This window comes from Lipotes vexillifer, unplaced genomic scaffold (assembly GCF_000442215.2).
Source record: "Lipotes vexillifer unplaced genomic scaffold, Lipotes_vexillifer_v1.1 scaffold327, whole genome shotgun sequence".
Taxonomy (NCBI): Eukaryota; Metazoa; Chordata; class Mammalia; order Artiodactyla; family Lipotidae; genus Lipotes; species Lipotes vexillifer.
In genome coordinates, this window is record NW_006771143.1 from 2,189,039 (window position 1) to 2,202,498 (window position 13,460).

The following is a 13,460-nucleotide window of genomic DNA, read 5'->3' on the forward strand; positions in this document are numbered from 1 at the left end:
TCGTGCCCCGGTCCAGGAAGATCCCACATGCCGCAGAGCGGCTGGGCCCGTGAGCCACGGCCGCTGAGCCTGCGTGTCCGCAACGGGAGAGGCCGCAACAGTGAGAGGCCCGCGTACCACAAAATAAATAAATAAATAAATAAATAAATAAATAAATAAAATAAAATAGCTCACTAAAAGCTTGCTTGCATGTAGATGTGCACATGACTTATAGTGAATCTATTAGGAATGGTCACCGAAACATTTATAATTGGGTTATTCAAAGTAATTAACTATAATTACTAATTTGACTAATTAACTATAGTCAAAGTCATTTCAAAACCTCCGGCAGAAATAGCAAATAGAAGCATTTCCCTCAATTGTGTCTCACTTTCAACTATTTTCACATTCTTCTCAGTAATATTCTTTTGGTCAGAGTGTGAGCATGGTCAAAATTTTGTTGAGGAGCATGAATCTTGCAGGTTTTTTAATGTGTGAAAAATGTCTTTAGATATGAAGTAGGAAGAAAAGCCATATCCTAAAAAATCAGTAGATATCAATTGCTTTTTTAAATATATTTTTCATTGAGGCATAATTGACATAGACATTACATTAGTTTCAGGTGTGCAACGTAACAAGGGGCCATCAATGGCTTTATTTCTGAATGTTTGCAAGATCCTAGAAACTCTTTAAACTGGTGCTTTTTTAAAAAATGGAAATACGGGGGAAATTTGAACATATTTCACTGTTCAAAATGCCATTAATTCTATCCCTTAATGTTTAAAACAAAGGAGGTATTTCTTAATAATCTGTCATTTTCTTCCCCTAGCCATGGTTCAGTGGAAAGGAACGTTCCTACAAGCATTGGCAGGTGGAAAGGGCAAGTTCTGATGGCTGGCAGTGCTGAAGGATTTATTGTCATAGGAATTTAGCAAATTTCAAATAAGATCATGATTATTTCTCCACCACGAAACAATGTCTGTTTAAATTATTACACAATTTTAACCAGTACAGCTTCAATTAGGCTGCTTAGAAATCATTAAATAAATTGACAGGTATAATTTGTTTCTAATAAATTATAAGTTATGCTGCAACTCAAATACCAAACCGACACCAGTAGCTCAGGGAAACCCTGGGGTATTGACATTTCTTAATCCATTTATCACAGCCATGATTAAGCTGGGTTTCTTGATCCTGGGTTGATTACCTCTGACAGAGAACAATAACAGAATCAGGGCAAAAGAGAATACGGCAAATGTACAAAATATGGTGGTAACTTTGTAAATTAGAGTTGGCAAGCTTATCTAGCATGTTACAAACATTACCAATCTATAGGGGTATCAAACAAACATCTTTTTCTTCTTTCTGAGTACACCTCTCCTGCTTAGTAAAATTTAGTTAAAATTGCATAAATGCTTAGTTAAAAAATCTAATTTCTCTTGAAAGAAATAAAGTGTTCATATTTATTCTAGAGTGGAAAAGAAGTTTTCATCTGTGGTTTTCCTAGGCCTCATGTTTTAAAGTGGATTTTAAATGGAATTTTTTAAATGACATGAAATAAAAACCCATTCAAATACCCCTCCAGCACATACACACAGACGCAGATTCTCATACACTGAATCCCAAGGTCTGCTTACCCCACAAGTAAACAAAAAACCTGAACTTGGATTTTCAATATCTTCCAATTCCATTATCTTAATACAAATGGCCCAATCTAATGCAAGGCGGGTCAAAAAGAAAAGGCACTCCTATATGTGCAGCACTCTTTGAAATCTGTGAAAAGCCCAGGTCCATTTAGGGAAGTCCAGATTCCATGTATAACAAAGAATCTCAGCAACAGAATAATTTTCCTTAAATAATCTTGTCACCCAGAAAGTATAAGAAGTCATCAAACAAACTTCAATTCAAAACAAAGTAATTTTTCTCAAGAACATAATTTAATCTGAACCCTCAGAGCAGTTACCCATTTTAGTTTCTGTGCTTACAGACAGTGACCTGTGTGCCAAGTTGGTTCTTCTGATTAAATCAGAGACTTCCTGCTTTGACATGAAGAATCTTCTAGCGTGGAGAGAAGGTGCTGGTTCAGTGGTGACCTAGTTTCATGCTGCAGAATGTGTCACCTCCAGCAAGATTAGTCTTTTCCTTTTTTTTCTTTCTCTTTCCTGCTACAATATTTTCACTTTAGAGTCGATCTTTTTTATTCTTATTATTAAAAAGTCTAGATTCAGAAGGAGAGGCATATAAGTTATGTGGTGATATTTTTAAATGCCTGGTGTATTGCAATTAAAAAGCAGTTAAATATGTGTCTTGCTTTTCCCTTTTTAGAGTTTCCAAACTAGTTATTACTGTTTTAATTTTGCCAACTACTCAGAAGAATTCCCAGGGAACCCCTAATTCTGTAGTCTCTCTTTTCAATATGTAAGCAGCCTGGGGTTAGTAAGATACAAATTTGTGTTTATCTGTGCTTCATTAAGTTTGGAATGTTGAAGATATTCTCTTCTGAAGGCTGGGCAAAGGACAAGATCAGTGGATGTCAGACTTTTACAATTTCACAGAAGAGTAATATTTCAAAAGAATATTTGGGGGACATTTCCTAACTTAATTTTGACAAGTGAGGAGATTTTAAAATAACACATCTTAGGGCTTCCCTGGTGGCGCAGTGGTTGGGAGTCCGCCTGCCGATGCAGGGGACGCGGGTTCGTGCCCCGGTCCGGGAAGATCCCACGTGCCGCGGAGCGGCTGGGCCCGTGAGGCCATGGCGGCTGAGCCTGCGCGTCCGGAGCCTGTGCTCCGCGGCAGGAGAGGCCACAGCGGTGAGAGGCCCGCGTACGGCAAAAAACAAACAAACAAACAAAAAAACCCACATCTTATTAAAAAATTCTACAAAAGCAATATATATACTATGCCATCATTTCACAGAAGGCAGTCCATTTTAACACGAGGAAGGAGGTGAGAAAAGAAGAAACGAGAGGAGGGGAAGGATGAGCACAAGAAGGAAAAGATGGTCACTTTAATCGAATAAATGTAATTTCATGCAAAACTAGTATTCTTTTTTTAATGCATCTGTTTCACCATCAATGGTATGGACTAGCACTTGCGAAACCACTTGCTGAGATCCCTGTCAATGATCTAATTTCATTTTTGTTTTTGAGAAGAGAATTGACCTGAAAACATGCAGAAGATAAACTGTTTACCATTAGGTATCAATCTACTTAGATTCCTTCCTTGACTTTGCCACCATTTCCAGTGTGATCATGAAAACGTCATTCGACTTTCAGAGACTCAATTCCAAAGAATGCTATACGGCGGCCATAAGTATCCTACTCATCTTTTAGGAATGTTATAAGCATTCACTGAATTTAACATGTATTTTTTAGTCACCTAAAAAACTGACGATGCATATATTAAAATGCTTTGAATCTATTCATGTTGATCAAATCTGGGGAAGGCGTGGCCAAGTATGAGGGGAATTTGGATGGAATCCTAACACTGTTCTAGGCAGAAGGAAACACTTCCATAAAGCCCATCATACATCATACGGAAGGACACCTTTGGGAAACCACAATGAGCGTGGCTACAGTGTGGGGCTGGGGTCTGAGACTAAGCTGGAGAGTAAATTGGGGCAGAGCATGAAAGGTCTACAGAGCAACAAACAACCTTATCTTGTGGGGAATGAGGAACCACCTGCTAAAAACCAGGGGATAAGCGAGCATATCCACACGGATCAGGGCAGGAGGCTGGCTTCACATAGCAGGCGGGCAGCGATCATGACGCCTCATTCATGCCACATATTTAATGCACAACGACAATAACAAGCTCACTAATATTCACGGAGAACTTCCATGTTCTAGGCACTATTATAAGCACTTTACATAGGCAACTTCATTTACTCCTCACATCGGCCCTTTCAGGAAGCATCAGTTTTATTTCCTTTTATAAGTGAAGACACTGAGCTTTGAGATTCTAAGTGCCTTGTTTATGGTCACATAACTAGCAGGGGGAATGGGATTCCAACTTAGACATCAGATTCCAGAGGCCAAGTTCCTCACCCTTGATCCATCCTGCCTCTGGGACCAAAAGAAGGAGCTCAGTAAGCGCAGTGGAATGAATGACTACTCTTCCGCCTTCCTGCCACTGATCAAAACCATTTAGGATCTTGGAGAGCTGATGGGAGCACTTTTCCAGGCAAGTTGATGCCTAAACCACTCTAAGGACATAACAGCTGTACTTTAGAAAACACGACCCAAACTTCCCCAGTAACGGTGCTCAAATTGTTACATTCCCCCAGTATTTAACTTTTATATTCTTTGCTACAACTTATTCTTTTCTTGGTAGAAGTGAAGAACATCTGGGCACCTCCTTTACAAAACAATGCTGGGAAGCTTGAGGATCATTAAATTTCCCCTCAATCATTTTCTTCTTCATGCTGCAAATATCAATCCCATTAGTCTCTTCATAAATTAATTCTATGCCAAGCGAAAAACAACTCTTTGAAAAATCTATTACTAATGTATCGAATGTCCTGTAATTGAAACCAGCCTAATTGATTTCTCAGAACTGTATCATTTATCTGCTAGAATGTTTATAAAAATTGTATAAGATTTAAACACATTTTACAGAGTAACTTTTCTATCACCTTCCTCCATTAAGCTGTTTTATTTTTCTTTAAAAACTTACTATTCATTGACAATGAATATCCAGTTGCTTATCTATACCCTGTTTTTCCCACTACAGTATAAGCACCTGAGTGCCTGGACTTGGTCTTATTTTCTCTTCTTTAGTGGCACTTTGAACAAGGCCTGGTTTGTAGTAGGCATTTAATAAATATTTATTTAATCAATAAGTGAATAGGTTAATAAATGAAGGAACATATTTTCATATATGAAAAAGTTTGAGTTAAACACATCTACCAAATAAACCCAGAATTTGTTTATCTGAATATAACTGGAAATTACTGTGTAGAGAACACTGACTGATTCATCATAGATGGTATTCAACAAAGAGAAGGTGATACAGTGAGATTAATATAGAAAGGACAAAAGGTAGAGACTGATCCATGAGGGCAAACAAGAGATTAAAAGGCGTGAGCAGACTGTTAGTTCGCTTGACAAGGTGAGGACCTGCATGGAAGTCTCAACTGAAGCAAAGTTCCACAAGTATTATACAGACACCTGTTATCCAAGGAGCCCCCTATTGGCCCTGTTTGGAAGTCCTGCTGAGCCAGGAACCTGGCAAGGCTAACTTCAACCCTTTTCTGCCTTGTCTTTGAACTTGCAGAGAGCATTTAAATAGCATAATAAAAGGGAGCTTTAAATATAATACATGACACCATTAACCTCCTAGAAGAGAACACAGGCAAAACATTCTCTGACATTAATCGTGGCAATGTTTTCTTAGGTCGGTCTCCCAAGGCAAAAGAAATAAAAGCACCTAATCAATCTTATAAGCTTTTGCACAGCAAAGGAAACCATAAACAAAACAAAAAGACAACCTAAGGAATGGGAGAAAATATCTGCAAATGATGCGACCGACAAGGGCCTAATTTCCAAAATATACAAATAGCTCATACAGCTCATTATCAAAAAGGCAAACAACCCAATCAAAAAAATGGGCAGAAGATCTAAATGGACATTTCCCCAAAGAAGACATACAGATGGCCAACAGCCACATGAAAAGATGCTCAACGTTGTTAATTATTAGAGAAATGCAAATCAAAACTACAATGAGGTATCACCTCACACCAGTCAGAATGGCCATCATCACAAAGTTTACAAATAATAAATGCTGGAGAGGGTGTGGAGAAAAGGGAATGTTCCTACACTGTTGGTGGGAATGTAAATTGGTACAGCTACTATGGAGAACAGTATGGAGGTTCCTTAAAACCTAAAAATAGAGTTATCATATGATCCAGCAATCCCACTAATGGGCATATATCTGGAAGAGACAGAAACTCTAATTTGAAAACATACATGCACCCCAATGTTCACAGCAGCACTATTTACAATAGTCAAGACATGGAAGCAACCTAAATGTCCATCAACAGATGAATGGAGGGACTTCCCTGGTGGTCCAGTGGTTAAGAATCCGCCTTCCAATGCAGGGGACGCAGGTTCGACCCCTGGACAGGGAACTAAGATCCCACGTGCTGCGGGGTGACTAAGTCCGCGCATCACTGAGCCCGCATGCCACAACTAGAGAGCCTGTGTACCGCTACTATAGAGGCCACGTACTCTGGAACCTGTGCGCCACAACTAGAGAGAAGCCCACACGCCCCCAGCGAAGAGCCTGTGCACCGCAACGAAAGATCCCACATGGCGCAACTAAGACATGACACAGCCAAAAGTAAATAAATATTAAAAAAACCCAGATGAATGGATAAAGAAGATAATATAAAGATGTGTACACACACACACACACACACACACACACACACACACACACAATGGAATATTACTCAGCCATAAAATGAAATAATGTCATTTGCAGCAACATGGATGAATGTAGAGATTATCATACTAAGTGAAATAGGTCAGACAGAGAAAGGCAAATATCATATGATACCACTTATATGTGGAACCTAAAAACATGGTACAAATGAACTTATTTACAAAACACAAATAGACTCGTAGACATAGAAAACAAACTTATGGTTACCAAAGGGGAAAGGGGGGAGGGATAAATTGGGAATTGGGGATTAACAGATACAAATTACTACAAATAAAATAAGGACCTACTGTATAGCACAGGGAACTATATTCAATATCTTATAATAACCTATAATGGAAAAGAATCTGAAAAAGAATACATACATACATATATATATATATATACACACACACACACACACACACACACACATGTATATATATGTATGTAATGTAACTGAGTCACTTTCCTGTACAACAGAAATTATCACAACACTGTTAATCAATTATACTTCAATTAAAAAAATAAATTAAGGGCGTCCCTGGTGGCGCAGTGGTTGAGAGTCCGCCTGCCGATGCAGAGGACTCGGGTCCGTGCCCCGGTCCGGGAAGATCCCACGTGCCGCGGAGCGGCTGGGCCCGTGAGCCACGGCCGCTGAGCCTGCACGTCCGGAGCCTGTGCTCCGCAACGGGAGAGGCCGCAACAGTGAGAGGCCCACGTACCGCAAAAAATAAATAAATAAAAAATAAATGAAGAAATAATTTTAAAAGGCCTTTGCTAAATCTAACCTTTTCTAATTTCTAACAGATTTAAAAGCTGTCGATCTTATTCACTGTTCTCCACAGCAGGGGTTCCAATCCTTCTCTCATGCCCGGAAGTATTCAAAGCTCTTCTTTACACTAAGCTCTTGGCCCATTTCCTCCCTCCTCCTCCACTGAAAAGGGCAAGGTTCATCTCCACTACCTCCACCAGCACCCCCTCTCCCTCCTCTTTGCCGCCCCCAAAGTTTATTTAGCACTTACTGTGTGCCTTACACTGTACTCCGTGTTAGGATTAATGACATTAACGCCACCCATTCCTACTCATAAGAATTGAGATTTGGGATGGAGACATGCTAACCACAAGAAGATAAGGAAGACAGCTAAGGGCTAGATGTCAAGGCAGTGAGGAGAACGGAAGGTGATGAACGGTGACTAGATCTATGAAGCCAATAGAGAGCCCCGGAGTGCCTTTAAGGTCTGATGTGATTTCTCCATCTTCTGGATTCCACAGCACTTTGGGTGAACCTCCCCTGCCCCTACTCCTCACTCATCTCCCCTGCCTCTGGCCCCACCCATGGCGCTGAGAGCATCTGTCTTGTATTCTACTCACTGGTGTGCCTGTTTTAATCAAGCACCCCCTCCCTCCACCCCCGCCACAGGAGGAACACCTCAAGAGCAGGGATCTCTGTTTTACCCTTCTTCTTATTCTGAGCAGCATCTTCTATGAGGCCTTCACACAGCTGGGTCTGACCGAGGACTAATCAGCATTTGGTGTGTCACTGAATGACTCTGATTATGGAGACATCTATTCAAGACCTGTCCCACTTCCTAACTGTCAAGCGAAAAAAGTCTCAGAATGGAAAGACATCAGCACATTTTACTAACAGTCACAGATGCTGGAGAGAGATGTACGAACTCTGGCTTTAGATTCTGAATCAAGGAATGAATATTACATGGACTTACGAGCCCAGCTTGGGGAGCGTTGGGACACTTTTGGACTATGCGTGCCCAGTCTTCTTCACTATCTCTACATCTGCTTTACAACTCTTTTCTGAAGTCCTTACATGTAGCTCTCCAAATTAAATGTAGAGAATACATGGAGTATTAAATATATGAATCTACTATTTGGTTTCATCTTCCATCTTTAAGTAGGGACTATGTTTTTGAAGGATATAGGTTTCTTATATACATTGTTAATTAAACTCAAGTCGTTTTATTGAGCACAAACGAAAACTGGAGTAGGGAACAATTCTATTTTCATCTGTTTACCCATTAGAGTCAGTCCACTAATGTAATATTATATTAGTCTAGTTCTAATTAACACCTTTATTTAAAAATAATAATAGAATTTTAAGTACTTGAAGGACTTCAAATATCTAGTCCAGTTGTAAGTCACAACTCATTAACAGACCATGTAGTCAATTTAGTGTGTTGAGATTGCATTTAAAAAAATGAAAATAACGATCAGAATGGATAGTAAGGAAATGTTCTCAGGAAATTTTTTTCAGCTATGTTGGTGGTTGAGTGTGCACTGGGTAAGTGGTGTAAAATGTGTTAGGCAGAATTCTAAGATGGCCCCCAAGATTCCTCACCCCTGTAATGTACACATGTGTGTGATCCCCAGGCCTGTGAATATGATGGACATTATTCCCATGATTAGGTTTTACTGACTTTGAAACAGGGAGATCATCTGGGTGGCCCTGACCTAATTACATAAGCCGTTTAAAGCAGAGAGCTTTCTTGGCTAGCCCAAGGAGAGGAAGTTGGAGATTCATAAGAGAAGGATTTGACATGCAGTTACTGGCTTGAAGATGGAAGAGGCCACATGGCAAGGGAAGAGAGTAGCCTCTGAAAGCTAAGAGTGAGCCCCAGTTGACAGCCGACCAGGAAATGGGGACCTCAGACCTACCACTTCAAGGAACTGAATTCTGCCAACAAAAGGAATGAACTTGGAAGCATACTTTTCCCTAGCTGAGCCAACCTCCAGACAAGAACTCAGCCCAGCTAACACCTTGATTTTAGCCTTGTAGATACCCCGAGCAGAAAATATAGTCATGTTTTGTGGATTTCTGACCTACACAGCTGTGAGCTGATAAATGCGTGTTGTTTTCAACAGCTAAGTTTGTGGTAGTTTGTTTCACAGCAGTAGAAAACATATACAGTACCTCATATGGTCGACTGTATAATAAAAAGCGAGCAAGAAAAAATACTCAGAAAGACTGATTTGGTCTAAATCTATCACTGTCCAGATGAGAAGGTTAAGGTCAAGTGATGGTAAGTAACTGTGCAAGATTATACAGTTGGTAACAAAAGCAGCACAGAACAAACTCTTTAGCCACAGTCCTGATATAGTGGTTACTCTCCACTTAATTTAGCTGAAGATTCATATATCTCACACCAGTAGAGAACAGCTTTTCCTCTGCTTATATCAAAGCAATGAAATTTTATTATACTTCTTATAAGATGGATTGTTTTCCTATAAAAAGTAATGAGTTTATGCCGTGCCATTTTTTTTTTTTTTTTGCTGCTATAATTGTTTTAACATGTTTCTGTTATTAGGAATAATTAAGGACCTAAATCTATCGACTATACAAGGAGGCAATCATTTCTATTTCCTAGAGTTCTCTCAACAGGAAGTAGATCCTATACATAAATGCATGAGGGATAAAAGCTGTGAGATCAAAAGAAATTTCTAGAGAAGCTACTGCAGCCACTCATTAGCCACTAGGAGACATTTAAATAAGTCCAAAATTTTCTAGTTCTTTTTTTTAATTTAAAAATTCTTCAATTCCTAGAATGATTACTTAAATATAGTACTGCATTTCATTGCTAAATTTAAATGTAGTAGCAACTTGGCCACAAGAGGGCTCCCAGGTTTTTCCAGTTGTGTGAGCTATAAATTGAGACATTGAAAGATATCTTTAAATGAAAGGGCATGTTGGCTGGTGGATGGGTTAGTTGGCATGGTTTCCTTAAGTGAAATTTTCTGGGGATTGCAGTAAAAATATCACTCCACTGTATCACTCAAAGAAACTCCTCGGGCTCACCTCTCTAGACCGGGATGGTATCCTTCCTAGTGACATAAAAGGCAGACTCTAAAATGTCACAAGAAGGTTAATTTCATTCACAGAGTTGGCTGTCTCTGGCTCACAGTTTTTCCTTTAATTTCTTTAAGGTTCTATCCCTCATCTAAAAAAACAGAGAGTATAATACTTACAAGAGTTGTGAGGATCAACTGAGAAAGAAGAAAGGAGCTTAATGTGTGCCTAGTATTTGGAATTACCAATAAATGGCAGTTATAACTGTTGTTGTCTTTATTACCAATACATTTACTAAGGGATACTGAAACAGGCTTGTTTTGTGAAATGATCTTTCAATATAGGTGATTACGTGGTTGCTAATATTTCAGCCTTGAAAATGTCTCCAGGTCTATTTTAACATATAGACATGCCACTGACGTTGCTTATGAATCAAACTGTTGCAAATCCAAAAATAAACATTCACTAGCTGTAGGACTACTTAAAATAACTGATAGTTCATCTTTCTGCAATCCAAACTCACCATTCAGAGTTCTATTTTTCAGGCTTAGCTGTTTATTTACAGTGGCCAAGCTGGGGGTCAATGTTTTACCCTCATTTTCTCATCTTTAAGGAATGTTGAGTTTATAAGATAAACGTTATTTTCTGAAGGCAAAATACCGTCTTCTTATCCAGTTAATAAATCAGAAAAGCAGTAGATGGTAGTGGACATGTCGACGGGAGGGGAGGACACTGGAAAATGGAGAGAGAAGCAGTTATGCAAACGTCACGGGCTTTTCTAGTTGATTGATTTTTAGAACTCTGCCATCATAAGTTTTAAAAATGGAAATATGTACCTGTCTACACTCTCTTATATCAAGTTTCATTATAGCTGACCACTGACATCCTCAAAGACACCACGCTTGTTGTCTATTAAGAAATAAGACTAACATCTTCATGTGGAGAAAAAGGAAACCTGAGAGTAGATATAGGAAGAAGATATAAAATGGTAGGAAGGGAAAGCACGGTTTTAGAAGCCAAATCCTGAAATGCTACTAGACATACATGGAGGCACCTCTTCAAGTGTGAAGGAAGTAATTTAACCCAAAGACACAGGAGAATGACTGGACAAAGTCACACAGAAAATTGGTACGGGAATCAGAACTAGAAATCTGATCTGATTACATTTCTAGATAGAGACACTAAAATATCTGAGAAAAAATTCCAAACATCCCATAATGGGGTGGCGGGGTGCTGGATACCAAGAAAAACATGACCCCTTTGATGTAACTTTAGTAAAGCCATTAAGCCAACAGTGTCTACTATTAAGGATTCTGGTGATGACCAAATCTCTCCAAATGAAATAATAAGCAACACCGAAGCATCCATCTGCTTCCCGGTAGATTCATCTCCCCTACACATCACCTCTACCATACATATGTTTAGCAACTTGTGTCTCAATTAGACCTAAAACACTGAAAATTGTTATTGTGAGTTAAAAATCAAGGCCAAAGACATGATGAACAAATATTGATACATAAAAGTTGGTAATTCGACTTATTTGAATTGATCACCTCTAACACTCCAATTAAGTGTTAACGTTCAAAATTACAGGATATTATTCTACCTGGGAAAAAGGCGGCATAACGTCTGCAAGACCCTATCCACAGCCTACTACCCTGTCATACATTGGGATCTGGATGTGATTCAATCTCTCCGATGTGAAGTAATGTGCAAGGTAAAAACAGACCTACAACATAGTTTGTCCTTCCTCAGAACGTAATAACTTTCTATTTTCTTAGTGGCTTTGTTAGTTACAGGCTGACATCAACCACTGTCTCAACAACCTGACAGAACAGGGTCAGCCACTTGAAAGCCTGGAGGGAGAATGAAAAGAGCAAAAACCGAAAACACAAAACAAAAACGGCGCCTGGCTAAAGACTGGCAAAAATGAAAATAGTAGCACATAAGCTTAAAACTTGGAAAACCATATATATGTAATTTACTTCTCTTAGGCAGGATATAGAAGGTCCTCAGGCCTACTCTCTTACTTAACTTTGCTGAAGGTGTGTAGTATTTTTCCAACTCCATGTTCAGACTGTATGAGATGTCCACATAAACCATCAGAAAGATACACAGTCGGCCCTCTGTATCTGCAGGTTCCACATCCACATATTCAACCAACCAAGGGTTGAAGATATTTGGAGGCGAATATCCAGCAAGTTCCAAAAAAGCAAAACTTGAATTTTCTGCACATCCAGTACTATTTACCTAGCATTTACATTCCATTCAGTATTATAAGTAACCTAGAGATGATTTAAAGTATATGGGAGGATGTGTGTAGGTTATATGCAAATACTATGCCATTTTATATAAGGGGCTTGAGCATCCTTGGATTTTGGTGTCCCTGAAGGGTCCTGGAACCAGTGGATACTGAGGGAGGACTGTACACGTTATATAAACAAGGGGCATTTAACCACAGCCCCACACATTCACTGTGCTGTTTGGATAGACCCCATCTATTCAGTTGCATAAATCGTGGTGCTCACCAATGGTGTAGAACCTCTTCAGCTCACTCCTTCGGGAAGGATGCTTCTGGGAATCTGCTGCGTTGTTCTGCTCTTCTTCAATGATGGGCGTCTTGGGTGTGGTGGGTTTACTGGCTTGTGGCATTTGCTTTCCTGCACCAGCCAAAGGGTTGAACCCTGGAGCAGTAATATCCACCGACTGGGACTTTTTCTTCAACCTACAGGTCAAGAATACCACATGCTGTAATTACTGACTCTAGAGAAAGACACACTTTCTTCACATTTATCTCCACCATAATTTCTTTCAACAACTGAGTTATACTTGGCCTTGAAAGAGAACAAGGTATGTTCAGAAATTACAGACCTTCCCTACAGTATTTTAAATTCTTCAAATATTCTTGAAACTAGTGGGGAAGAAAATCTTCTGCCTAATCATTCTGAAAGGTTTCACTAAAATATATTAAAATGTAAGGTGATTAAAAAAAAAGACCTTTATTTTTTGAATAGCAAATAAAATGTAACTTCAGACAAAGACAGTGCATTTGACTATTGCTTGTAGTTTTGAAAGGAGTGTTTTTTAATGCTAATGTAAAACATTAGTTAGAAATAAATAATTGCAACCCAGAAAAGAATAATGAAATGCCTATCTGTATAACTACAGGCTGACAGTGCTTTTCTGTTTCATCGGTAACAGCATCTTAGCTGGAAAAATTACAGCGTTTATAGTGTTTCTCCATATACTCTCAATG

General features: G+C 39.2%; 1 protein-coding gene across 2 annotated transcripts in view; it reads right to left on the bottom strand.

Moving 5' to 3' along the window:
• Positions 1–13,460, bottom strand: part of OXR1 (oxidation resistance 1) — a 361,766-nt gene that overhangs the window by 231,073 nt on the left and 117,233 nt on the right. Inside the window, exon 2 of one of the 2 annotated variants that reach the window (XM_007446539.1) lies at positions 12,733–12,929. In XM_007446539.1, coding sequence (XP_007446601.1) covers positions 12,733–12,856 — 124 coding nt within the window. In that variant the 5' untranslated portion in view covers positions 12,857–12,929. Of the gene's footprint in view, positions 1–12,732; positions 12,930–13,460 lie in introns of those variants that run through there. The other variant, XM_007446538.1, reaches the window with a different exon arrangement.